General features: G+C 37.6%; 4 protein-coding genes and 1 long non-coding RNA gene across 9 annotated transcripts; 1 reads left to right on the forward strand and 4 right to left on the reverse strand.

Annotated features, from left to right (window-relative positions):
- Positions 1-45: 45 nt before the first annotated feature.
- LOC137962532 (protein FAR1-RELATED SEQUENCE 6-like) lies at positions 46-8,891 on the reverse strand. 4 transcript variants are annotated; one of them, XM_068809442.1, is made up of 8 exons: positions 8,586-8,891; positions 6,561-6,695; positions 4,312-6,420; positions 4,122-4,223; positions 3,913-4,020; positions 3,719-3,805; positions 3,029-3,150; positions 46-865 (listed from the first exon to the last, which is right to left on the reverse strand). In XM_068809442.1, exons 2-7 carry the CDS (start codon positions 6,690-6,692, stop codon positions 3,085-3,087), a joined length of 2,604 nt encoding a protein of 867 aa, XP_068665543.1. In that variant the 5' UTR covers positions 6,693-6,695; positions 8,586-8,891; the 3' UTR covers positions 46-865; positions 3,029-3,084. The 4 variants fall into 4 exon arrangements, with proteins under 4 accessions (XP_068665543.1, XP_068665544.1, XP_068665542.1 ...); XM_068809443.1 differs by lacking the exon at positions 8,586-8,891 and adding an exon at positions 8,354-8,459 and having other exon boundaries at positions 3,029-3,129; XM_068809441.1 differs by lacking the exon at positions 8,586-8,891 and adding an exon at positions 8,354-8,459.
- A 189-nt stretch (positions 8,892-9,080) lies between these two features.
- On the reverse strand, positions 9,081-14,351 carry LOC137962794 (UDP-N-acetylglucosamine transporter UGNT1-like). The gene is made up of 10 exons (XM_068809866.1): positions 14,182-14,351; positions 12,972-13,048; positions 12,287-12,445; positions 12,059-12,192; positions 11,201-11,331; positions 11,009-11,053; positions 10,817-10,914; positions 10,100-10,207; positions 9,959-10,015; positions 9,081-9,863 (listed from the first exon to the last, which is right to left on the reverse strand). The coding sequence occupies exons 1-10, from the start codon at positions 14,306-14,308 to the stop codon at positions 9,789-9,791; spliced, it is 1,011 nt and encodes a 336-aa protein (XP_068665967.1). The 5' UTR covers positions 14,309-14,351; the 3' UTR covers positions 9,081-9,788.
- Positions 14,352-14,617: 266 nt separating this feature from the next.
- Positions 14,618-19,251, forward strand: LOC137962126 (B3 domain-containing protein Os01g0723500-like). 2 transcript variants are annotated; one of them, XM_068808850.1, is made up of 5 exons: positions 14,618-14,974; positions 16,123-16,519; positions 17,354-17,592; positions 18,413-18,539; positions 18,957-19,251. In XM_068808850.1, the coding sequence occupies exons 1-5, from the start codon at positions 14,894-14,896 to the stop codon at positions 19,088-19,090; spliced, it is 978 nt and encodes a 325-aa protein (XP_068664951.1). In that variant the 5' UTR covers positions 14,618-14,893; the 3' UTR covers positions 19,091-19,251. The 2 variants fall into 2 exon arrangements, with proteins under 2 accessions (XP_068664951.1, XP_068664953.1); XM_068808852.1 differs by having other exon boundaries at positions 16,123-16,321.
- Positions 18,881-19,318, reverse strand: LOC137962128 (uncharacterized). The gene is made up of 2 exons (XR_011115108.1): positions 19,231-19,318; positions 18,881-19,141 (listed from the first exon to the last, which is right to left on the reverse strand). It is a non-coding gene; the product is annotated as an uncharacterized lncRNA (long non-coding RNA).
- A 778-nt stretch (positions 19,319-20,096) lies between these two features.
- LOC137962123 (protein STICHEL-like 2) lies at positions 20,097-26,526 on the reverse strand. The gene is made up of 7 exons (XM_068808845.1): positions 24,156-26,526; positions 23,850-24,069; positions 23,103-23,288; positions 22,501-22,716; positions 20,977-21,694; positions 20,316-20,376; positions 20,097-20,180 (listed from the first exon to the last, which is right to left on the reverse strand). Exons 1-7 carry the CDS (start codon positions 25,761-25,763, stop codon positions 20,097-20,099), a joined length of 3,093 nt encoding a protein of 1,030 aa, XP_068664946.1. The 5' UTR covers positions 25,764-26,526.
- Positions 26,527-26,592: the final 66 nt, after the last annotated feature.

The following is a 26,592-nucleotide window of genomic DNA, read 5'->3' on the forward strand; positions in this document are numbered from 1 at the left end:
TTTTTCTATATCAGACAAACAATCCCCTAACGAGGAGAAGGGAGACATGGATCCTCCGAATTATCCAATTGACCTAAAGTTGAGAGCAAGTCTTCATCTCACAGTGCAGACAGTATTAGAAGGCCAATGGCTGGTTTCACCACCAGGCAGCATATTGTTGTACCTGTGATTAGTTTTGACCTTCAAATCAATAATCACAGATAGAAGACGATTTCAAACTCCAATCATCCTTGAAAGATTAACATGTCTTAATCTGATAATTCATCTTCTTCATGTTTCATTTTCACCTCTTCTAACACCACTCCATGTAACCTCCACCCAACCAGATGCCAATACATTGTCCAAGCAAGAAAACCAGACTGCAAAGGGAAAACAAGGTCATGGAGTGCAACCAAGAAAGAAGCATCAAAACACAGGAGACCTGCTGCCTTCACTTGCATCCTCTGTTGATGAATTTCCTCTTTGCTTCAAATTTTCTTACCTCGTTATCCAGCTGGGATAAACAAAGGTGCAAACCCCTTGCTGCTTTTCATTTACAACTTTTTCTCCAGAGACACCTTTAACCAAAGATATTTGTACAGAACTAAGATCAACTCAAGCCATCCGACCCCAAAAGAAAAAAAATATGGATCAAATAATGCCAAGGTGTGCATTTCATCATCTTCTTGACTGATTCTGCTACAAATGTTAGAATAATCTACCCTTGTTAAGGACACATGGTTGATGTCAATTGAATGAGGAATGATGTGCTCCATTCTTTGTGCATCAATGGCAGGATAGTTAACTTTCACATCGTTGATGGAGTCCACAACTTCTTCCTATCGACAGTAAAAAGGAAGATGTTTCTGCAGACACTTGGTAGTACCTGCAGTAAGTGATCTTAAATGAGGCAAGTAACAATTGTCATAGAAATGCAATATGTTCTTTCAAAGATGTTTGTTGTCATACTGATGCCAGACGAAAACGCGACGTGGCACAAATTGAATTGTCGTATGCGAAATGAGAGATTATCATATCGGAATGAGAAATAAGAGAATAGAAAATAGTAACTTAGAAGAAGGAGCATAGTGAAGGAAGTAGGGGAGGAAGAAAAAGAAGAAAAGGGAGGAAGAGAAAGAGAGACAAGAGACAAGGAGATTTCAATTCATTATCAAAGCTGCATTCCACATCCTATTACAGCCTATAAATAATTTAAAATTAAAATAGACAAGATTACTATCTGATCAAAACCACTAAAATCATAAAGATAATCTAAAATTTGAATTGAAATTTAAAATTTAAAATTTAAAATAGATAAGATCATTATTTGATCAAATCACATAAAATCAAGAAAGATAATAAAAATAATTTTAACCATAATTGGTGGTCCACTGGGGCCCAATGGGCATACTGGCGTCCCCACCATATACTAAATAAAGAAGCAAAATAAATGGTTTCATGTGATTAGCGATAAGTTGAATATATTTATTCTGTTTACTTAATTGCAAGTAAAACTATGGCTTCATTAAGAGTGCCTCATGGGTTGATGTAGAAAGATTTCGTTCTATTAAATGAGAAAGAAATTGATAATAATTTTTGTCACAACAATAGATTTCGCATGGACAGATAATGGAAGGTCTTCTTAGTCAGGTATCACAGAGGAAGGGAACTGGGAAAGAAAGGAACTAGTTCTACTCAAAATGAAAAGAAGCGAATTTGGAAGTGTAACAAGGAAACATTCACAAAAGAGATGTAAGGAAATCCACAATCCAAGCGACAACAAAGACATTTAAGGTTCATGCCGCTATCTGTATCAAAATGTCAAACTCACAAAACAAATCCACTTGAGTATTATAAACTTCAACAAGTATAAAAGCTATCTAGAAGTGAGGAATTTTATAGAATCGCTAATTGGGAATTTGCAGATTCTAGTGGACTTGAGTTTGTATTATAATTGAAGATAGCAGCAGATCTGATCTTAGATTTCAGCATCATTGAAGAAATTTAAGCCAATTTTTGTGTTAAGGAATAGTCCCACATGGATTAGTGAGTACAAAGATCTTGGGTTTATTAGTTAAGAAAGAGGTTTCCTAAATTAACTAGTCATTTTGGGATGAGCCTTGGACCCAACTTTACATGGTATCAGAGCAGATACTCATATGTGGGCCTACACATAAATTATCCACATATAGAGCCACAAAAGAGGGCTTGCACCTAAATTATACACTTTTAGAGCTACAAAAAAGGGCCTACACCTATAAAATTATCCACTTGTAGAAGCACAAAAGAGGGACTACACCTAAAAATTATCCACTAGTAGAACCACAAAAGAGGGCCTATACCTAAATTATCCACTTGTAGAGCCACAAAAGAGGGCTTATACGTGAGGGGGAATGTTAAGGAATAGTCCCACATGAATTAGTTAGTATAAAGATCTTGAGTTTATTAATTGAGAAAGTGGTATCCTAAGTTAGTTAGTCATTTTGGGATGGGCCTTGGACCCAACTTAACAGTTTGACTAGCTACAAACCTGATGCTGCAGACAAGCATGGATATGCAGCACTATTATCTTTTAAAATAGATATGAAAACATCTGCCTAGCATCATGTCAAGAACAACAGAATCGAATCTAGTTGGAGAGTACAAACCTTACTGCGTTTGACAAATGAACTACTATAAGCAGTTTCAACAAGAGATTTGGGATAACCAAACCTCAGATGTGTTTGAAATGAACTACTATCACCAGTTTCATCCAGTTTTATTGGAAGATTTGGGGAATTAGATAGTTCATTGCAACTTTGAACTTTAGATGACTTAGATGCATTAAGTAATCATCAGCAGCAGCCTTGAGAATATGAACAGATATCTTGCCACTGGTTATGAAAAGGTAGATAGTGATAATCGAGAATTAGCTAGCTAAGCCTATTGCAGGAATTTCAGGTTTTTTGTGCCTTTCATCAAATTGTTTGTTTTTCAGACAATAAATCTAGATGAGAGGCCCCTGTTACACCATAATGAAGACTTTTAGCAGGTGCAAAATATAAAATACCTGATTATAAAGATAAACATACTCAAGGTTCCCTTCAGAATTTGCTGCCAGCTCCTCTAACCAATCCTTGGGCCAGGAGGTTCTGCTGGTCTTTGAGCATCCTGCATGTGAATTGCATCAACCTGATGCATTTATGAGAAAAAAAAAATGCTATGCAGTCAACATTTATAACTATGTAGACACTTCTACTAAGAACTTATTCTATTCAGAAATGCTAGTAGATATAAAGAAATAAATCTTTAAGAAAAATTACCAAATTATAACCTTTTTAAATTCGGAAAAAACTTTACTAATGTTCTGAACCAAATGCTGACTGTTGGTAAAAAGAGGTCTTAAATTCTGGTTCGCACATCTATTTGTGTATGCATGTGGAAGTGATACCATCTGCTTGAGCATTTCAAGAGGCTAGAGATGCTATGTCCAAAGTACCAGTCAAGCTACCTTCTTACATGCTCAGGAGCACATAGTATTGTTACTTATCCCCATTTCAAGAGGGATCCTGTAAACAAGACATAAGCCAGACAAGAAAGAGCTGGATTCACTATACTTAAATTGCAGCTGGACCCAAGCCTGTTTACCCTCCCAAAAGAAAGTAACATGCAAGCATCTTAGGGTCAGATGGTATGCAAACGACTAATGCTGATGAAAAATGGCAACTGAATTACTAAGAAATAAAGAACATGGCCATACCCTATGTTGGAAGATACCAAATTGTGGATGATTAACTTGAGCCCCATAAAAGCTGCCAGTTGACAAGCTAGTTGGATCAACACGATCCTAGATCGTAATTAATCCATGTCAACAAACATGAAAAGCATGATTAGGAACTGAAAGGGGACAAAGGAGGAAAGAATTTAAGAACATTAACCTAAAAGCTCAAGAACCTGTATGAGATGTTGAAAGTTCCACTGCATCCCTGATTGAGTATGTTGGTGGTTCACCTGTACTCCGTAATGGTTGCCAATTGATAAGTCAGTAGGGTTAAACTGTTCCTGCAATTATTTTCACATTAAGAATTAATAAAGAAACTAACAATGTACACCATTGAATCATAAAAGACGCATAATACAAGATATAAGATTGTAAAGAAAACCATTTGAGTGATGCTATCTTGAGTCCCAATATGGGTGCCAAAGTCTTGTGTAGCCATGACTAAGGGAAGCACATCATCTTGATTGCTGCACTTTTCTTGATGCTAGAATGTTTGGAAATACCTGGTTAGCTTTAAAAAAAAAGGGAAATAGATTAGGTACAGATTCACCTATATCTTGTGCTACAAATACCTTCTTACTACTTTTGGCTCTCTTACGTACTGAAGGCTCCAAACGCTTTGGTGGCTGCCGACCTTTTCCTCTTGCTAAAGGCATTCCAGAATAAAAGCCATCACTTACCTTCAGTGCATTTTTGTCTCCACTACGTTGTGAAGAAAGATTACCAGATTCAGCCATCTTAGTTTCTGAATAGACAACCTTAAGTTGTGTTTCTCCACATATGTAGTCATCCATCAGAATCTTCTTCATTATCTCTTTTACTAAATACAAGACAACATCCCCTCTATCCTCAGATAGCATTCCAACTTCAGCGAGTTCAAGACAAGACTTGTATAGATTAACATATGGTTCCATTGGACTAGTAGGTATGACATCACATGAGAAATGGGCCAAAGCATGCAAACGTTTGAAGTCCTTTCGCCAACGTTGGAGAATGTAATGGGATGGAATCTCATCCAATATTTGAGAATCAAGCACAGATAATGCATGCTTACATAAAATACCTCTAGATTCAAAAAAGTGACAAATGCACCGTACTTCCAAGTTGTTTTCGTTGTAAATAACTTCAAAATCCATATGCTCACTTTTTTTACCATCTTTCAAATAAACACGTTCTTTGACTTCAAAGGTAGAGAGTGGGCCATCTACTGCTATTCTGGAAACTCGACAGTATATTAATGCCTTTAACTCATCTTGGAACTTTTTAAACATGTCGACTGTGTATAACTTTGATAACTGTTCCTCCATGTGAAGTTTAGATATCAATAGTGGCCTCTTATGGAATGACTCAAAATCTGCTAGAGCTTCCTTTTCATGCTTATTTTGTAAAGCAGACTCATACTTGCAGAGAAACTGCTTTATAGAAGTCTTGGGCTGTATATATCCTTCAAAAAAGGGACTAATTTTTTCTCCGCGCTTGGTCATGGACATTCCTGCCCAGAATGCGTCTTTTAAGAAAACTGGGACCCAAAGATGGCGATCTTCATATAGTGATGTTAACCACTCATTATCTTCAAGACCATATTCCTCTATCATTTTCTTCCAATTTTCTTCGAACTCATCAATTCTCAAAGAGTCATAAACTGCTTTCTTTAATGTCCTCTTAATTGCTTTACATTCAGCAACTTCTCCCAATTTCTCTGGGATGATTTTCATTATATGCCACAGACATAAACAATGTCGAACTCCCGGGAAGACCTCAGCAATTGCTGCTTGTACGGCTTTGAATTGATCATGCTCGCTAATAATTGCTTCCGGTGGACATCCTGACATACATGTCAGCAATGCCTTAAATAACCATATATAAGTCTCAACATTTTCACTAGAAAGTATGCTGCAACCCAGTAACACAGATTGACCATGATGGTTCATACCAACAAATGGAGCAAAAGGCATATCATATTTGTTGATCAAGTAGGTAGTATCAAATTGAATAACATCACCAAAGTATTTATAAGCAGCCCTAGACCTGGCATCAGCCCAAAACACATTCCTCAAATGCCCTTCTTCATCCATATCCATCAAGTAGAAAAAGTTTGAATCCTTGCTTTGCATGTGCAGGAAATACTGTTGCATGGCTTCAGCATCTCCTTTTCCAAGTTTCAGGGGCACAACTTTTTCACTATTAGTCTTGGTCTCCAGACGCAACTTTTTATGAGATCTAAAAAACCGCACTTTTGAAGGGCAAAGTGGATGATTATGCTCAAGAGTAACTTCAGTCAAATGCAATAATTCATCAGGCATTATCTTTACTTTAATCCCTGCCATGCAGTTTGTTTTTGCTGACACTCTTGATCGGTACTTTGGTGCTTCTCGACCCTTACCTTCCTTACAACAGGTGAGTACAGCTTGAACACATTGTCCATCTTCATTATACCATGACCTTTTAGTTTTCGTACCAAATCCCATATGCTCAGCATAATGATTATAAAATTCACATATTTCCTCGTATGACTTAAACACCATCCCTACCTGAGGTTTTTCCTCATCACCTCCAGTTATGTTCTGATCTCCATCTGGCTCATGCTCGAACTTTTTGTCATCAACAATTAGCTCATCCACAAGAGAGGTTACCTCTTTTTCCTCACCTGATGGCCTTTCCAGGACAGAATCATCAGCCATCTGCTACAAGAAGAATGATAATGTGGCTTTAATTTAAGCCACATGGTGTGATTACTAAATGAAGTGCATGAAACTTAATAGTTGCAAGACAACAAAAATCAGCAAGATGGCAAGATTCTACTCATACGAACACATTCCACCTGAAGCAGTCTTCCCCCAACAGTTCCATGGCCGTCACTTGCATCATCCACATGCACATTTTCATCAACAGTTGGCTTTTCTAGAAGAGCAGGCGTTTCTGTCTCCTCTTCCATTTGAGAATGATCTGCCATTTCCTGAAAAAACAAAGACAAACCTGACATTTCATGGCTTCAATCTGAGAGTATTAGAATGAAATACACAATGAAGTTTCTTATGAGAATCAAATACTTGATAAGATGACCAAAACATCTATCAGTGGATCATTAATCCGTATCACAGAAAACTTTTCTCTCTCCTCTCTTCAGTTTTTTATCATTTTTTTCTCTTTTTGATTATGAAAAGGGGGTGATCGAAGAGAACTCGTGAGAAATAGCTAAGCAAAATCTGTGTCACAGTTGTTGGACATCACTAATGAAGCAGACTAGTCAAATTTTATGCTTGCCTCACACTGGTAAAATTTTCAAAAGAACTGTAAATTACACGTTATTATCATACTATTACAGGAGAGAAATATATTGACAGCTATGACAAAAACAAGATGCAGATTGCAGTTTCGTAAGAATTAATTTGTTGAATAGGTTTCTAAAGAAACCATTGAAGAGATCGGATGAAATGTTCCTACTAACCATAAATAAGGACCCACTCCCCCTTGTATGTCTGTACAGGAAATAAAAGGCGGAACCCCCCGATAGAAAAAAGCTCAGATATGGACATTGAGCCAAAGCTCAAGCCACAAGTGTATCCTTTGTTCCTCTCATATTAGTTAGACCTCTTTTGGAAAACCATATGTTCAGATTTGCCCATCACAAATCGGTCCATGAAAGGTGAGAGTATATCTCCAAGAGAAACTCCTCTATGTTGTTTGCTGGCATTGCCCAGACTTGAGATAAAATTGCCAGTAATATATTGAAATGTTGCAGGGATCTCACGGTCACAAAAGGAATCCTTTTTTGTTTTTTGTTAGAACTTTTTTTCATATCCATATTATTATCAACAACCAATTTGGATGTATAAATATTTTGTTGTGTCCATTACAAACACGTTTTATCATCCATCAGGAATCTTGCTTGACCAAATTGACAAAGAGAAAGTTTTGTTTGTTTGTATGGTGTCCCCAATAAATCTTATGGCTTCTAAGGAGATTTCAAGACATTGGATGTTGTCTCACTTGCGCTTCTCTTATTTTCATCTTCAACATTCCAATAAAAACAATAGAAAGCCCCAAGGAGATTCATCACTCTTCAAATTACTCCCTTGCATAATCATCAACTTGCAGTTCTGCGTTTCTAGTATAATCATCACTTATTTAGTTTGCAAGATTAAGAGCCGAACTCCATGATCTCCTGCTTTTCAGTTTCAGTTCACCCAGAGGACCAGTGAAACATCCCTTCATCAAGATTTCGGGCTTGTTGTGCTAGGACGACAGGTCTCAACAATATTTGGCGCCACTGGAATTTCCAAAATAGGAAAAGAAAATCATATAACTAAAACCAGCCGATTTGTCATGATTCTGAAACATTCGTGACTGACAGATGGGCCAGAACCTGCTGAAAGATCCAATTTTTCCTCATAAAAGATTTTTTTTAAGGAGAACTGAAATACAATAGCTTCTGCTTCGGAATTCTGGAAATTGAAGTGAAAACTCACGAAAGTAACGGGCAGTGTCTTGTTGGGGAAAAAGAGAAGAGACAACTAAAATGAACAGAATGAATTAAATTCCACTCTAATATTTCGAATACAAACGGGCACCTAAAACCGTCACAAAATGCTAACTGTAAAGGGGGAGAATTACCTCGATTCCTAGGTACTCAATATTTGATCGAGGCAAGACGAAGAAAACAGGGCGATTTCGCGGGAGAACAGGACTCTGCTCACACTGCTCACCGCCCTTACCAGAGTCATCCAAACTCCGATGCCCACCAGCACGTCGACCACCAAAGTCGACTAACAACGTTTGACCGGGGCATTTATGTAAATTCGCCAACATAAGTTCCTTCCCTAATCACAAAAGTGCCATCACTTACCGCTTGCGGTCGCTTCTCCGCTCCTCTTGTTGGTACGGCTTCTGCTCATCATTTGGCAATTCCTTCGAATCAAATACCCACCCTGAAGCTTAAATTTCGAAGATTATACCGTCTAATCGACACTCGACCGATTTTTTTTTTCTGTATGTAATTAATTCTGAGCTGAAGGAGACGAAAATTCAAATTTTGGTCGAAAATGTTGAGTTTCTTTCTGTTTGCCAATTTCCAGCAATTCACGGCAAGCCTGCAACTATACTCTTCTGCTACCGTCCACTGCAATATTTTGGATTTCTCACTCTTGTTTCTTTTGAGCATGCAACCTGGATTTTTTGGAGAATTCCGAGGATTCCCGTACTGCTGATAGTTATCCCTATGTGAAGGAAAGAGGAAATTGCCAATTTCCTTTGTGAAGCTTTCTTCAGCGGCTTGGATATGGACGTCCTTGAAGCTTAATCACAATGGGTTCCGCATGGCTTCAGTGCTGAGGAAAAACGAAAACCTTTCGAATTCTTGAAAGATTTTCAAGCTTTGAGATTTAGAGAACGGATGAAAAACCACGCCAGAATTTCTTGTGTTTCTTGTTTAGATTGTTGAATTTGTATCTGAAAATGATTCATATTTTCTTTTAAAGCAGTGATTATCAATGGTTGAGCTCATCTCTGCCATTAAGATCGCCCATTGAGCTAATCTCTGCGCGGAGAGGAAAACATAAAACATTGCATCAAGTTATTCTATCACTTTTCTTTAGAACAAAAAACAGAGAAATTAAGCATCATCCCACTTGAAATACACTCACAACGCCTGGCACCACAACCGATTTAGTGGTATAATGGGTAAAGTCAGGCCACAGGATATAGAAAACATTGAAGTCGCTCACCTTACGATACCTATCTAGAACTGAAGAACATTTGCAAAGAAAACTAGACGAGCTGTCATTGCTCTTTTGAGTCTGGAATTATAACCAGATCAGTAGTATGTTAGCAAGTAAATCATAATAGTTGCTTTGCACATAACTGCCTCTGTTTTCTTTAATACTCAATGACCTTCAGTCAAAAATAAGGGGTTTCCAGTTCCTCGCAAAAATGAGATAGAGAACACAAACCCTTGTGGCAAAAGTTGAAGACGCCCACTAGAAATAGGGAACAATTGAAGATCCCTTTTCAAAAGATTAGCCTCCAGAGATATGTGAGCAATTAAAATATATTACTTCCCTTTAAGCTTACAGAAAGCATACAAACCAGCACCGAAGAAACCAACAGCCTGCCCAATAAGATTCAACTGAAAAAAAAAAACAAATAAAAAATGTTAAAGTTGAGAAGAAAAAGATCCAATCAAGCATACCTAGCTTCAGTTAAAAAGTTAAAAGCCCTAACCAGATCAAACGGAAGGCCTCCAAATATTAACCAGCCAAATCCGACAGTAAACAGATCCTGCAATAAATGACAATGAACGGTTACATTAACTGGAACCAAATGGAGCCCTCTAAAATTCATAGGTTCTGCATTAGCCCATACCTTTAGGTTCCCACACATTGTCTGTGTAAGAGCAGAATTGAGGGTTGTATTCAAAAATATAAAGTAATTCAAGAAAAATGCCAATATACAGGAACAAAGCATCACGACCTGCAAAATAATACAGAACCTTATAGTAAGGACTAACTAGTGTGCAAAATAAAACCGACTCTGAAAATAAAATATTCAGTTAGGTCTTTAATAGATGTGTTTAAATTCCACCCAATTTGTTGAACGAGTTATACTATTTCAGTAGGACAAAGCCATTTTAATTCAGCAAGTAGGTTCATAACTTTTTGATGTTTTCATCACCACGAACTTTTCACTCGTTACCATCGAGGTATCAGTAAGTGCATGACTGTTTCACCAAGACAATACAGATCTTTCCCGTTATTTTGATTCTTTAAAAAATCCTGAGAGAAATCCTGACTAATAAAATTATACAAGAGGCAAACAACAATTAACAAAACGATATTGAGGCAATTTCATTAATATAAAAGCTCACCATATAGGTATTAAGAAGAAGGAAGAACCTCAAATTTTTCTTATAAATTTATTTCAAGAACAGAATATAACTGTAAACTTATAATCATGATTTTCAAGAAAGGAAAGATATATTCATCATCATCACCATGGCCTGATGAAAACTTGATGAGTTGGCATGTACAGAAAACAATATTTCTCTATAGTTGTTAAACACTCCATAGTGAGTTAGAGTACCAAAAAACCAGGAGAGGATAAATGAGGAAAATTCAATGTCATCTCCAAATCTCCCCGAATAAATGTCCAAAACAGCAAAATTGGTCCACAAATCAACCCTGTCAAAATAAGTAAAGAAAGAAAAGAAACTAAATCAGCAAATGCAAAGCACATATTCAATCATGGATACAAATTAAAAGATGAAAATCTTACCATTGCACCACATCAGACCGAAGCTGTTGAGACCACTAGATTTACCTGAAAGAATATAATAGCAGAAAACGGAGAACGAAACCCACAAAATATTAGAGGGCTCGGATGGAAATTTTTACCCTTTTGACTGCACAGAAAAATTTATGGGAAATAAAAGGTTCAGATGGAAATAAGACTGTAAAAGACGATTACCAATGCGGCTTATAGTTGCAAGGTATATTGCAGTGGTAATGTTGGATATGAAAACAATGGCGTAACCATATGATTCAAATGATAAGTCTCGAGCTCCAGCGATAAAGGCTCCAAATATAATCAATGCCACACTGAGACCCTTGGTTTCATCCAGGACAAAAGAATCAGAAAGATAAAATTTTCTCTAGGGAAACAAAGATACTTCTAAAAAACAACAGATGCTTTTAGAAAAAAAGTACAGATACTTATCAAGAAGATTAATTAAATAAAAGATGCTAGATTGTCTAAGGATGGGAATGATATACAATACAAGGTAGTATATACCTACTACTGGATGGTTCTTACCTATAAGGGGAAGAGTCAGGAAAAGGAGCAGAGGACATAAAAAGATGAGAGCAAAAATTATCATTGTTGGAACATTCTTAAGATGAAAACTGAAGTTTCTTGGGTCTACCCCACCCACAGAGTATTGAGATTTATCAGCGAGGAAAAGTGTGGACCCATGTATAGGCCCTTTTTTTGTACTGCTAGAAATATTCAGTTAATCTACATCTTTTGCTTTTTGAAGACGAGTTATTTATTTTATCATTAAGCTAAAGCTCAAAGACGAGAAGGCATCTAATGCGAATGAAAAGGCGGATAAGCCCACCGTTTTGTTGTATGGTGCTTAGAGACACACTCGACACCCATAACCCGAGTGAGACTTGAATGAAGAATACCATATGACCATAAAGCCAACAGCCAAACCCACATCCAGTTAATCTATATCTTAGACCAGACTTAACATTTAAAAAAAAAAACTAATTCAAGAAGCTGCTTCAAGACCATAGTGCACATAGTACGAAAACGGGTGCTTACCTGCCCACCACCGATGACGAATACCTCTGGCCTGACAGAAGATATTCCACAATCATGGTAAATACAACAGTTGTTCGCCTCAGAGTAGTGTACATCGGAACGTTCACTCCACGCACAGATTCCATGGTGGCCAACTTTCATAAGTGAAAGACAAGAATGTTAATATTCGCCTGACTAACGCAAAAGGCAGATCAGTTCTTATAGGGAAAAAAAGTACAGAAAATTTACCATGTAAAGCAAGTAAGAGATCGCAAGAGGCAGGGTCCGGAGCAAAGTTTCAAATGGAACAACTGTTGCTGCAAATGGATCAGTCGTGCACCAGGGTTCAATGAATGTAATCATCTTCCAGCGCTTCATGGCATAGAGAATTGAAGTTGAACATGTTATCTGGATCAATTCATAGGTTCAGTTAACCAACCATGAAATGATAAAGTGAGTATGATAAGAGCTTCACGAGAATAACTACCTTTTTTCTCTTATTCCTTTTTCCTCTTATTCCTTTTTCAATGTAACTATCAGAAGGTACTTATTAAAAGGAAAAATGTGTAAAAAAGACAAACTAATAATCCATAGATAAGTAAATACTACAGTATCCAATTGGAATAGTTTCAAAGAGCTCAATAATTCATACAAGAGGATCACTCGTCAAACTTAGCCCACTAAATCCTTTCAGCAGGCCAGGAACTTAGCAATTCGAGGTTCTCATTTGGTTACTCATACATATGAAGAATCAGATCCAAACAACCAGATATTCCCTCTCACTCTTTTCAAATGAAGCAGAGGTAATGTGCCTTACAAAGATAAGGCCAGTCAATCACTTTTATCAAAAAAAAAAAAAAAAAAAGATAAGGCCAGTCACCCTGAAACTAATTTGATGCCAATCTCTAAAAAGCTAAATAAGGATAATGATTACCTGGAAAAGGGTGATGACATTTGCACAAGGAAAACTATATGAGGAGAGAGCAGCTTTGTTAAACATCACCAGAAGTACTGCATGTAAAAAAATAAAGAAAATAAAGAGAAATTATGAGCAACCCGAGTTTTAAAGAGAATGGAATGCACAAACATGACAAGATAGGAGATTTTGTTATTCAAATTCTCATAAAATGTAGCAATTAACGACAGAAGTATCATATTCAGACATTTTTTAATCCAAAATGCAAAATAAATGACAAGAAGAATGCTAAAACTTAAATTGGATGCCCAAAATCACTAAGGAAAATTAAATCAATAAATATCTACCAAATTTGGGAAAAATAGAACACTTATATTGCAGGTAACTTCATAACATATCCAAATTTGATAACAAAAAATTCCATCATTCAACAGGCAGCCAAAGTGTGACTAACTAAAGTTCAGTTTTTCTTCTGACTACTCTCAGAGGCATTTAAATTTTTTATGTTTTGACCTATGTTTTTTTTTTCTTTTTTTGCCTAAGTATCTTCCCCCTAAAATTAGTGTCAAAGAGCCATCAATTCCTTCTCATCACCGATGGTAAACATGTCCAGTTTCAATAAAGCTCTCTTCCATCTGTTGTTATTCTGTTCATTTGCTAGCATCTCATGGCAATTTTTTATTGAATTTTTAAATGGAAACAAGTAAATACGAGTATTGATGCAACAAGGAAGTAATGCTCTTCGAATAGAACACTCCATCTGGGTCTAGATCACCCAGAATTTGAATTTCGTTCCGTTGCAACAGTTTGCAGCTTTTCCAAGTAACCAAGTTTTTCATCCAATCTCGCTCTTTGCCTTGCAGTTAAAGTTTAAAACAGCAGACAACAACCAATTCAATAGCGAATGAACAAAACACAGAAATTGGGTTCTTCCGGAAACTACTTTTAGGAGCGGTACCACACAAACGTTTCTCCTCATCAGCATCACTTATACAGAAGTCAACCAGAACGAAAAGACCAAAATACTCCACAAAACAATACGAGATATGCGAAAACCAGCTCAAGGTTGTAGAAAGAATAACAGAGCGTCACAAAAAAATAATCTATAGGAGAAGAAAGAACAAAAAATCAGAAACAACAGATGATCTATTAATCACATGGATTGCAGGAGACATGAGTAAACAACAGATGAAACAAGCTGACCCCAAGAGAAAAAAGAAAGGGAGACCTGCACAGGCCATGTAAGAGGCGGCAGCATAGGTGCCCCTCTTGGTCATGGCGGAACCCTTGAAGAGATTCTCATCGACCCTGGGCGGATCCGAGACGGGTAGCGTCATGAACTTGGAAGACGCCATTGGAGCGATGGATCGGCTGCTTCGCCTCAGTCAATCGGTTCAATTAATCCAGTCGAAAGTGAATAACCGCAAAATGCCGAGCAGGCAATACAGATTAAAAAAAAAGGGCGGCATTTTTTTTTTCATTTTTCATTCTCTTGTAATCTGCTATTATTATATTTTTGGACCTAAGCCCACCTTATTTGTCAAAAAGCCCATTTTCGGCGATGATTATAAGGTCTTTACGGGACCCACGGAGCCCACTTTTGCCTTTAGTTATTGGTCTTCTCAGCGCTGGTGATTTCGATCACCCGACTTCTATTGCTCAAATTTCCCGCGGCTTTTGTCGAAGTCGTCGCAGTCTAAGAGGATGAAGAATCCTGTTATGGGAACTTTCAATTTTCAAGTTTCGGCCCCTTGGCAATCCCTTCTTGCCGTTTTCGGGTTTTGTATCGTGAGCTTCGCTAAATTAGTGAAGTACTAAAGTCCATCCAGCTACATAGTCCGTGGTTTTCGCACCGATGATTCATCTTCTTTGAAGCCTGGAATTTTCATTTTCCAAAGAAGGGTTTGGGGAAGGATCGTTAGTTTATTTTGAATTAGAGAATGGAGGCTGGTGGTCAGGAAGATCCGAGTGGACAACGGCATTTCTTCAAAATTATGTTTGGGAATTTCGCTCAACAGTTGGTTAGTATTTTTCATTTTTTCGATTTCCCCACCAAGTACGATTTTCCTCAATACGAATCATTTTAGATACTTTGTAGCGTGGATTTCTATCGGTTTTTGCCGATCGTCACTTTGATCTAGGTTGCGCCGGGAAACCAGCTTTGGTTTTCTGAGTTTTAGACATCGGGAGACTTTCGACTGTCAAAAGCATGTTGAATGATGTGACCCAAAGTTTATAACGGACGGTGATGTCAATTTAGAAGCCAAATAGAAAAACAGAAGACTGAAGTTCGGGAGACAGATGAACCTTGAATTCCAGCTGCTTCATTGGAGGCCTGTATACTGGAATCAACCTGAATTTTATATGAATACATCTATGTGGTATTTGGATTGGAGCCTTGAATGTATTGAATATAAGAATAGTAATTCTGCAGTTTTCAGAAATGCTTGCAGAAGTCCTGGATTATATATCCTTTCCATGTTGAAGTGTAGAATCTGTGCAACTACACTTTATGATATTAAAACTATTAGAAACAAAATATTATTTTATTTTCTGATTATTATTTGCAAAATTTATTTTTTTAATTACTCAAGCAATTGTTGATCTTTTGATTGGTTAACCACAAGATCTGTAACAGAAGTGATAGCGTATTATCTAACATCTCAATCAAAAGATTAAGTAACCAAGGGGGACAGGAACATATGTTAAGGGGTTGAGAGATCTTATGGAGTACAAGAAAGTTGCTTACAAGTCGTTTACTTTGCTTTCATCATTTTTCTAGATTCAAAAAGAGATGCAGGAATGAAATGTAGGGAGGTGGAGAGATATTGTGGAGTGTAAGAAAGTCTGCTTATAAATTGTATCCTCTTCTTTTAGTCACAGAGATGAATGAGTACCTATTGACTGTTATTTGTCATTTGATATTTTAATGTACAAAAAACTTGATAAATCTGCTGTTTTGCTGAAAAAAAAGTGAAAATGCTGAAATAGAGGAACAAAAGGAATGATAAAATTGGGTTCCTAGTTGGTATGGTATACCCCAACAGTCAGTGAAGAACTTGGTCATTGTGCATGGATTCTTGTTGTGCTATGTTTCTATTCTTATCTGCTCTTTTGTTTGTCATCTTTTTTATTTGATAAATCTGATTTCAGTTGTTTCAAAATGTAGCGGATCCCACCAGGTTTTATAAAGCATATCTCAGGGAAATCATCTAAAAGAGTTACCCTAATTGGGCCCAGCGGTGGAATTTGGAATGTCAAATTAGATATGAGGAGCGACCATAATACTTATTTGAAGGACGGTTGGCAGGATTTTGTGGAAGATCATTTCATACAAGAACATGATTTTCTTGTCTTCAGATATGATGGTAGGAATCATTTCTATGTACAAATTTTTGATAAAACTGCATGTGAGAAAGAGGATGCATTCATTATTAAAAGAAGCAAACAAAAATCCAAAGCTTGCGAAGAAATCAAATCAGAGAAGTATGCCTCTTTGGCTTCTGGTCATCTCTCTCAACAAAAATCAGGTTTTGAAGACCTACAGGATTGTCCTTCAGTTTATGGTAAGAGATTTTGATTGTAGTGTGATATTATATCTTTGGCTTCTGGTCATCTTTCTCAACAAAAATCAGGTTTTGAAGACTTACAGGATTTTCCTTCAGTTTATGGTAAGAGATTTTGATCAGTTCATGGTAAGAGATTATGATTATAGTGTGGTATTATAATGCACTGCGCATCATCCTTAAATAATGTTGTATTCAGTGTTATAAAACACATACCAAGCCAACCGATTATGACAGGGTTAAAAGACCCCGAGGAAACAAGCTAACTGACCCATCAGGTTTACCCGTTCAACAAGTGGACCAGCTGCCCGGCCTGGTCAACCAAGCCACACACACACGGGAATAATCCCCTGCACAAAGGGGGAGGAGGAGGGTTCAAAAGAGAGGGGAAGCAACCACTGCCCCCTTCCCTGCTCATTCGGGGCTCTGGGAGGAGCTGCCACCTCCCTGTTGCTGATAGCATGGAGGGCAGTGGCTCCCACCTTAGCTCAACAAATACAGAGGGGAGGGGGTGGAGCCCTGCCTCTCCTCTTTCCTCTGCCAGTAGGGGAAGGGTCCCCCTCCCCTTCTGATTTTCAAATGATGTTGAATGAGAACAAAGCTTCCTCCCAATTATTTTTATTTTAACTTTAAAATAATATCATACTGGGTCAACTAGAGACGAAACCCACCTGGACTAGACCCTGTCACCTTGTCTGGTTTTATAACATTGGTCGTATCTAAGAAGGAGAAACATTTTAAGCATTTAATTTTAAGAACAAAATATGGTGTTGGTTATGTTATTTTTTTCTTGATCATCAAGTTAATTAATTGTTCGTTCTTTGTATGAACCAGGTGAGGACAAGGTAACTCCTAAGTTTGAAAGAGATGTGAAGATCAAAAGAAAAGTTGTTAGTACGACACAAACTGACCTTCATTTACATGATAAAAGACATCCTGTTTCTTCAAGAAGGTGCACTTCAGTTAGAGAAGAGAATTCACAAATTTCGGAAAAAACCAAATCCTTTACATCAAAGAATCCCTGTCTAAAATTATATTTGACCGCTACACATGTTAAGAAGGGATACATTGTGGTGAGTTTTGCTTTGCTCTCATACATTCCAGATATAAAGGCCTTATCTTTTTATTCTGAAAGGAAATATTTTCATCCTTGGTTGACAAGTCCATTCCATTATTGTTTTTTCATATTCACCAAGTTTATTAATCTATTATTAGCTTACTTTTTATTCAGGATTGGTATGAGATGTTAGAAATTGCTAATTTTTTAACTTATTTAGTTGTTTACACCTTCAAGTAAATTTCTTATGGTGTCATTCTAGCAATTTTGATGTTACTTTAGATTGCCCAATCACTAAGTTAAATATTTATACTACGTTGATGTTAAAGATTGCTGCAAATGGTTTAGGTTGGGGCTACTATCTCTAAAATGGCCTCTGTTAAAACCATTTTTAATCTACTTTCTTTTTCATTGTGATCTCATAGATTTAGCACAAATTTTCTGTCTTTCTTGTAGTTTGAAAAAATTAGTTTCATGATGTCATAGTTGTTTTTTTTCCTGGTGTGGTGGGTGTCAAAATAGTTTTTCTTTTGGTGACAATAACTAGAGGGGAACAAATTTTAATGGCCAAAACTATTACCTGACTTTTCAAATTTATTTATTTTCCCTCAATGTAGTGTATGTTTTCTGGCTTATCTGAGAACAGGAATTTTTTTATTGATATGATTTTGACATTTGACCAAGCAAGCATCTCTTGCAAAAAAAAAAAAAAAATGCTATTGGTGGCCGTAAGTAACTCCCTTTAGTCATTGGTGGCTGGAAATAACTCCCATTTCCACACCTCCTATTTTCAATCAGTAATTGTGCTTTTACTGATAATGGTGATTCTTGAACAGCACATGCCCTCAGCATTTTCCAAGAAGTATCTACCAAGGAAGAGTGGCAACATGCTACTTCGAGATCCAGAGAAGAGGCAATGGGTAGTCAGATACATTTGTGGACAATTTAAAGACAGTTTATCTGGTGGGTGGTCTGTGTTTGTTCGGGCTAATAAGCTCAAAGAAGGAACAATATGCATATTTGAGCTTGTAGCTGAATTAGAAATGGAGGTTCATATTTTCCACTAGGTCATTTGACTATTTCCATTAAGAAGAAATGGTTGATTCCCTACATGTAACTCCTGAAAAAATAACTTGCCATCTAGAGTTGTTCCTGACCACCTGCTTTTAATGGTGCGTCAGGACTTAGAAGGGAAGCTCTGTTTCCAGGAGCATCATTTTGGTCTGCAATTATTTAGTACATGATTCCTACCTACAATTCATCTTCCATCTACCAGATATTTCCTTGGAGTTACACCACCAAACTTGTAAAAGTATTGTACTTGATGAACTTCAAAAAGCGACAAAAACTGAGAAACCCTACACTCGTGCTGCATCTCAGGCGACCAAGCGAAAAGACCCATTTTCATCACCAAAAGCTATTACAGGAATTTGGAACGAAATGCACCTAGGATTGATCGCCTTCCAGAACAGACTCGGTGGGAGAAGCAGAAGCTTGTTGCTGTTCTTGATTAAGCAGGCTCTCCATATCTCTTAGGCGCGTCCTGGCCACGTTCGCCACAAGCACTAGGTGGACAATCAGATCAGATCAGATAAACAAAATGAGAGGGAAAACGAGAAAGAAAAGAAAAAAAGGCGGCGAAAAAGGGAGGTACCGGCAGCAGTTCCTATAGTCCATAACCAGAGAACGGTGACGCCGGGACTCTTCCCTCCGAACATTTATCTCCCTTCTCCTTCGGCTTCCGAAGTTCGATCTATCGACTTTCGCCAGCAACCCGTAGATGACATTGTAACCTCGACGAAGCCGTGGGCGGGCTTGAAGATCCAGCGGAATTCTCAACCTCATCAATGATGGATTGGAGCATTTTCATTATTTTTTATAACGTAATTAAAACTTAAAATTATATTAAGATAACTATTTCGCATGTTTTATACCAAATGACTTTTCCTATTCGATCAATCCTGCAATTATCATTATTCACTGACATTTCTGAGCATTGTGCGTTCATATTCCTGCACCCAGATGCTAATGGAGTGAAAATCGAAGCCAAGATTAGAAGATTAAAAGATTTTGCTCTTTCAACTTCGTTGCGCAGCAGTGAAGAGTGCATTGCATGAAATTGATCTGGAGCAGCAAATCCAAACTCGAGCACTCATACATTGTAGAAGGCAGAGCAGACTCCTTCATATCAGATTTCGGACAAGCTTTCCATCTGATTGAATGTAGTGTTTTTTTCTCCATTCTATTGTTCTTTCAGATAACAATCCTTTTCAAGGCTTTTCTGGTGTCAGTGAAACTTTCTAAGACAAACATTTCGATGAATTTCAATTGAACAGAGAACATTGGGATGATGTTTTGAGATGGAATGAGAAGAGCCCATATTGAACTGGAGGATAGAACTGGTAAGCCACCTTGTTGTGCGAAGGGAGATTCTTTAAAAACCTGTTTACCAGTTTCATACAAAATCATGCATCTATTGTATGTTTGCAGGATATAGTTGAAGCTGTTGAGCCTCTCATGTCATGCTTCACTGAACTCTTGGGCGGTTGAACAAGGTAGCACCCATCCCACCAAGGGTGACCTTCGCTGCTGCTTCTTTGGCACCTGTGCATGCAAGAACATTTTACAGTGAAAAACAGTATCAGGCCATTTTGTAAGAGAAAAGATAATTATATCACTCTGTTTTAATTCTGATTTTGTATTCTGGCAAAGATGATTGCAGAGCACAAGTTTACTGACCGGAGATTTTGGACTTCTCCAACAATGCATCATTGCATCACTCTTTGGATCCCTTGATGATCTGAAGGAAATATTTGCAAAAAAAAGTTACAGAAATTATAGCATGAGACCTGAGAGTTCAAAGCAACCGTATAACTGGTGCATATTACGACAAGGGATTACACTCTAAGACAATAAGACAGAAGTACAACCTTCATTTGATGGTATGGAAATGGTTTCAGCAGTTTTTTAACTTTAGTCTTTAACATTGCTTTTCTAATTTAGACCACTTGGATCCACCCTTTGAAAACTCAGCTGAGATTTATATGATGAAAAAGGCCCCCCCAATAAGCTTTCAAACCAAAATATCAGGAAATTCCAATCATCAGATGCTTAGATAGTGCTGAGTTTCATTTACCACGACAGAATACTCAAATGTCTACTAACCCCACAACATACAAAATTAATTACTGCAGGGAACTATTGAATATTCCAAGAATCACAAATAAGAGTGAGTTTGAGAGGAAAAGACAAGAGTGCTGATTTTTTTAGGCTAAACAGAGGATCCAGCTCAACCTCTTTTGCTTAAAACTCTAGATCATCAAAGTGTCTGCTTAGGTTTTATAAGATTCCTCAGTAACCGTGAATATACAAACTTCTTAACAAGTAATGCACCATTTACCTGTCCTCATCTGGCGAAATATTGCTTGAAGTCATTTGCGTATTCAAACTGGGTGAGAGAAAGAAGGGATCATTTTTCTGAAAATATGTCTCCTGAGATGTTTTCTGTGGAACACACATTTCAATTTTTTCTGGCTGGATCCTCAAACAGATGGTGCAAGCAACCTCAGAAGTATTCAATATTCTCTTCAATTTAAAGGTCTTTGAGAAGCAGCCTGGTTGACTTTCAAGTTCTTGAATCCCTTGACAACGATCTGCAGACCCCAGGCACTTCTTCTGTACCAAAGTATCGAATTCTAATTCAGAAGCAACTGGCAAACCAACCTGGACTACTCGGTGGGATGAGTTTGTTGATGTGCTCAGAGTATTTCCTTCTGCGTCTCTAATAGCAACTAAATCTTTACCATCAATTGAAGACATTTTTTCATCAACTTCTATTTTTACAGCTGCACTGGAAGGGCGGGTTCCATCTGAATGGTGGTCTTCATCAACATTTGCAGGCCCCATATCTTCTGACATTCCACGTGAACAACTCAATAAACTAAATGATGATTTCTTCACTTTGGTGCTTTTGGTAGAAGGGCTTGGAATGAGATTAATTCTGATCTCCACATTGCAACCAAGAACAAACTGGAGGGAACTGGCAATGACTTTCCAAGATTTTTCAGCTTTAGAGACATGGTCTTGCTTGCAAAAGTCAACTTCTACTATTGCCAGATCTATAATTTTCACAAAAAAAAAAAAAAAAAAATCATGAAATGAGTATCTTAACGCATGATGTTTGCATGAGATGAAAGATGTATGAATTTATCTTTAAGATGCTTAATAATCAAAAGAGTTTTTGAAGAATTAATTACTAGATTCTGAAAGACTTCCATGTATAGAAAGTCATAGAAAAGGTAAAGAAAAGATTAGGATCTACATCTTCACACTTAATTTTGACTCGCATACTGACAGGTCTAGAAATTACTTTAGATGTGCAAGGAGGCAACATTCTCATTTCTCTCTTTGTATAACTGGTAACTTCCCCTTAGTTATGCAGACAACGTCGAAGAGAGTAGACAACTAACAATAATGAGATAATTCATACTTTGAGAAAACAAATAGCAGACAAGTCATTGAACCAAAGCACATTTATTTTCACGGTTATGATGGCCACCCGCATGACATGAGCACTATTACTATGAACTTAAAGGTTCAGCTTAAAGAGTCTACCCCTCCACCCGATAATGAGACACACAGCCTAGTTATGCATTAGCCACACTAGTGCTTGTGAACAACCTGACAATTAAATCCTGTAAGATAAGTAATTTTTTTTAAAAAAGTACCAAACAACAACACAGACAATACAGGTCAATTTCCAATCTGTAGCACCAAAGATATCATCAAAGAACTATGCTAGTAGATAGTTTCAGCAGATAACTACTGCACCTAGGTTGCCACACATACAAATTAGTTTGCCTTGTAATAGTAAATTTTTGGAGAAATAATATGCAGGTTTCAAGAAAAAAACCAAAGTGCATACCTTGACTGACGCAAACAGATGACAATTTTCCTTCTGTGATCAAGAACTTTTTCAGCCTATTAGACTGGCATTTCTCCACAGCTGTAGTCCAGATCATTTCTAATTTTCCTGCAGTATCAACATGTATTCTGGACCGTTGGGACTCACCAAGGTTGTGCAAATGTGAAGCTGAACAATCAAAATTTTCTACTCTCAAAGTGTTGCAAAACCCATCCTCTGCATTCAAAAGATGATAAACTTAAATGAACTGTTAAGCTTTAGCAGACATTAACCTAACTAGGAAAAGTAATTTGTTCTTCATTCTTAATGCCTCCCACTCATAACATCTAGGGCAAACTATGGCAATAGGGTTGCACATAGCCTGTGGTCTGTGATCACGAGTCATCTATTTCCCATTAGAGTCAGAGATGGTTTTACCCTCACAATCAATAGTCCGAATCACCAAACATGTACATGTATTACTTAACAGAGAAGCTAAGTTAACAGGTCAAGCATGCCAGCAATCTTATTTTGTTTGAATGAAACATGACTAAACCACAATGAAGATTGACCCTAAGGGTAGCTCAACAATTATATATAGGTAGTTGATAAATGATCAGCACCTTTCTGATAAGGTGATTTAAAGCATGCCCTTGAGTCACTTCTTTCTGACAGAGAAGAGTCCCCAGCACTGAACTGTAAGAGAGCCACAGTAAGCCATGTGGTTTGACTCTTTGACATCTTCAACTGTTTTTCTGTCTCAGAGAGTACTTTGAGTGCATGCCTAAGTTTATGCAAGTCAGGTTCAGCTACAGAAAAAAGTAAAACAGTCAGATACCACACCATTTCCATTCAAAATGAGTACTTAATATGGAGGTCATGTGCATAATATAGAAATCTCCACATGATACTGAAACGCTAGAAGAAAGGAACTAGTAGAATTCTCTTAAGGGAAGCTCCAGTAAGCACACAGACAACCAGAGTTGAAGTCTTCTGAATGTCCAGAGACACTAATTCAAGGGATGCAACATGTTCAAAGTGACTTAACTATTTAATTGTAATCATCAGAGTCACTCATATAGTGTGGACTATTAGGTTTCCATTTTTGGATAAATGGATACCAATGGGGATGACCTGCATCACAAAATCAGGATTTTGTACCATCAACCTGTCCCTTTAATTGGTCAAATGAGGTTCTCTATCACGTACACTGCAACAGCCTAAGCAATTTATAATTATCTTCAAACAATAGGGTGCAGGATACCATAATGCTCGCATTCTAATATATTTTTTTGAACTACCCAGTTACAGCTAAATATTAAGGAGACTGTTAGTAGAATATACAAGAGATAAGAGAAAAGAATGCATACAAGTGAATCTTCCAAGGAAATTTCTTCCAGCCGTGGAATTTGCTGATTGATATCTACCAGCAAGAATATCCATGATGAGATTTGCCAGTTGTGATATTAACTGCATTGGGTCAACCCTTGATCTCATAAGTTCCCTAGCCCTTCTAACCGTATTCGAAGTGTCAGAAGACAGAGCAAGATCTAGTAAGTCAAGTAGCTCCTCATCAGATACAATTCCATTCTGCATGAACAATAACCAACAATCATATGACTGCAAACTGACAACTGAAGAAACATGCTCACTATCGTAGAAAATTGACCACTTACAAATTCATAAACTAGTGACTTTGTGATTCGTTTGCCAAGCAAACCAAGTTGGTCTAACATTGTCTCTGCATCTCGCACAGACCCATTAGATTTACTGGCAATAAAATTTAATGCTGCCCTGTCAAACTCAAGATTTTCTTCCACACAAATCCTCTCTAATTTAGTAACTATATCCACCTCCCTAATCTTTGGGAAGTGATAGTTTTGGCACCTAGACAAATAAATTTGTGGCAGCTTATCCAAGTCATCAGCAATCATAACGAACACCACATGTCTTGGAAGTTCATCAAGTGCATTAAGAAATAAAGTCCATATTTCCCCTCTCAATAACTGGCATTCATCAATAATGAAGACCTTAAATCGCGATGAAATTGGGGGAATAGCAGCATTCTTAATAAGAGCCTTGATACGACTAGTCCGATTCATTTTTGCAGAATCCACTGCGCTGGCATCTCTACACCTTCCACTGAAAAACAACACACATTGTTTGCAAAATCCACAGGGCTTTTCTCGATCCATAGAAAGACAATTAACAGCAGCTGCAAATATTCTAGCAGATGAGGTTTTACCAGTTCCCTGAGGTCCATGAAAGAGATAGAGAGATGCAATTTTGCCTTTCAAAATGGCACTTAAAAGAGATTGTGTCACAACATCTTGGCCAACCACTTCGTCAAATGATCTAGGCCGAAATTTGTCACTGAGACTCCTAGTATAATCTGAATAAAGAGCTAAGTCTCTCCTAAAGCATGTGGATTCCGTGTGATTCATCTCCTTTGCTTCAGCAAACAACAAGGGGTGGTTTTCTTCCACACCAGTAGGTTGATTTGAGTTTCTGAATTTCGGGGTTCTAGACCAACAGCAGCTAATTCCACAACCACGTTGACTTGAGCCCAAAAATTCTGTCTCTTCATCCGCAAAGATAGATGTACTTACACTGGATGCATCCATTCGAGCATCACTTAGAGTCAAGCTCGGACTACCTACACAACTTCTGCCACCATCATCAACCACCTTCGAAGGCTTCAGTGGTTTAGTATACTCAGTTTTCTTTCTAGGTTTTGTGTCAGCTCTTTCTGAAACCTCTAATCGTAAGTTATTATGTCCACTACACGAGTCTGAATCCTCTATCAAACAGTTCCCAGAATGTGAAACCCATGTCAAATCCAATTCGTTGTTTCCTCTATCTATACCATTAAGCTCCTCCAACAATTTCATCTCGTGCACTCCATCAAGGCTTAATCTAGCACGGACCAATTTATCAATCTCTTTGGTGCTCACAAAATCCTCACCTTCAATTACAAACCCACCAGTTTTCTTGTAAGATTTAAGCTTGGACTTGGGTAATTTTCGTGCACCAGTATTCCATTCAGAATCACTGCCGAGTCTCTCCTGTCTGCCTCTATTACGAGAACCAACAGGCTTTTGACTGCCATGTTCTGCAGCTAATTGAACACCATTACAAGAATTTGTTTCCCAATTATGGTCTATAAAAGCTGGGAATTTGCTCATAGAGTTTGTAGTTGGATCTCGCAGGGAGCGAACTCTCCTCATCGCAACTAAAGTTTTGGAAAGAGGTATATCAACAGAGTGTCTCCTCTTTTCCGACATTTCCTCCTTACTTTCTCCCTGTCACCTCTCCAAACTTCACTTGTGCAAAAGGCTAAGCAGAAAGCTTACTTCCAGCTTGACACTACCTAGATCATTTTCTGTCAGACTCGTAAATGGGAAATCTGAAAATGAAATGGCGACACCAAATCATTTTCTTTATACGAACACAACGAACATATACCAGAGATTCAGACATTTGCTGAACATTTAGAGGGGACATGCACACAACAGAAGAGCCGGACACTGTGATGCAGTAATCACCAAATGGAAAAAAACAGAACTTCAAACACTGCGACCTTTGACAGGAAAAAAAAAAAAAAGGAAGAAGGTCACTACCCTTTTCAGCCCGGATAAAACAATGAAAGTCACAACGACAAAAAGAACACTGAAGAATACCCCATTTGCCAAACCAGGACCACAAATATAAGAAAAGAATCAAAGAATCTTCAATCTCTTCACTGCAAAAGACACCCTAATCAGAACACAAACAGAAAAAAAAAAAAAAAGGTCAAAAAAAAATAATTTTTTTTTTCAAATTCAAAGTCAAATTCTCAAACAACCAAACTCGAAATACCCAGAGCTGCCTACAAAACGCTCAGAAGACTGACCTGCAGAATGCAGTTCTTCAGCTTAACTACACCCACAGCCTCTATACCGCTAGAAAATGCACGTTACATATCATACATTAGGAAAAACAAAAAACCGAAAACGTGTAAGGAAGAAAACCCGAAAACAGTGAGCAAAAGCAAAAAGAAAAGAACCCTAGAATCCAAATCTTGAATTCCAAACGCGGTCTCCGGTGGTACTGGTGCGCGTCGCGACAATGAAT

Source organism: Aristolochia californica, unplaced genomic scaffold (genome assembly GCF_029961685.1).
Source record: "Aristolochia californica isolate CCGP_79_NKW_82.1479 unplaced genomic scaffold, dmAriCali1.0.hap1 SCAF_4, whole genome shotgun sequence".
In the NCBI taxonomy this organism is placed as follows: Eukaryota; Viridiplantae; Streptophyta; class Magnoliopsida; order Piperales; family Aristolochiaceae; genus Aristolochia; species Aristolochia californica.

Excerpts from the sequence above, each read along its gene's own strand:
- LOC137962532 (XM_068809442.1), bottom strand. The coding sequence starts at position 6,692 with ATGGCAGATCATTCTCAAATGGAAGAGGAGACAGAAACGCCTGCTCTT. Across the intron at positions 6,421-6,560 it reads TTGGGGGAAGACTGCTTCAG|ATGGCTGATGATTCTGTCCT; the intron begins GTGGAATGTGTT and ends TTCTTGTAGCAG. Across the intron at positions 3,151-3,718 it reads TTGGTATCTTCCAACATAGG|GTTGATGCAATTCACATGCA; the intron begins GTATGGCCATGT and ends TAAATGCATCAG.
- LOC137962794 (XM_068809866.1), bottom strand. The coding sequence starts at position 14,308 with ATGGCGTCTTCCAAGTTCATGACGCTACCCGTCTCGGATCCGCCCAGG. Across the intron at positions 12,193-12,286 it reads TCTCTTACTTGCTTTACATG|TTGGCCACCATGGAATCTGT; the intron begins GTAAATTTTCTG and ends CACTTATGAAAG. Across the intron at positions 10,915-11,008 it reads CGGTCTGATGTGGTGCAATG|GGTTGATTTGTGGACCAATT; the intron begins GTAAGATTTTCA and ends TTATTTTGACAG.
- LOC137962126 (XM_068808850.1), top strand. The coding sequence starts at position 14,894 with ATGGAGGCTGGTGGTCAGGAAGATCCGAGTGGACAACGGCATTTCTTC. Across the intron at positions 14,975-16,122 it reads GGAATTTCGCTCAACAGTTG|CGGATCCCACCAGGTTTTAT; the intron begins GTTAGTATTTTT and ends TTCAAAATGTAG. Across the intron at positions 18,540-18,956 it reads ATTTAAAGACAGTTTATCTG|GCGACCAAGCGAAAAGACCC; the intron begins GTGGGTGGTCTG and ends GCTGCATCTCAG.
- LOC137962123 (XM_068808845.1), bottom strand. The coding sequence starts at position 25,763 with ATGTCGGAAAAGAGGAGACACTCTGTTGATATACCTCTTTCCAAAACT. Across the intron at positions 24,070-24,155 it reads AGTCACTAGTTTATGAATTT|AATGGAATTGTATCTGATGA; the intron begins GTAAGTGGTCAA and ends TTGTTCATGCAG. Across the intron at positions 20,181-20,315 it reads GGAGAAGTCCAAAATCTCCG|GTGCCAAAGAAGCAGCAGCG; the intron begins GTCAGTAAACTT and ends TTGCATGCACAG.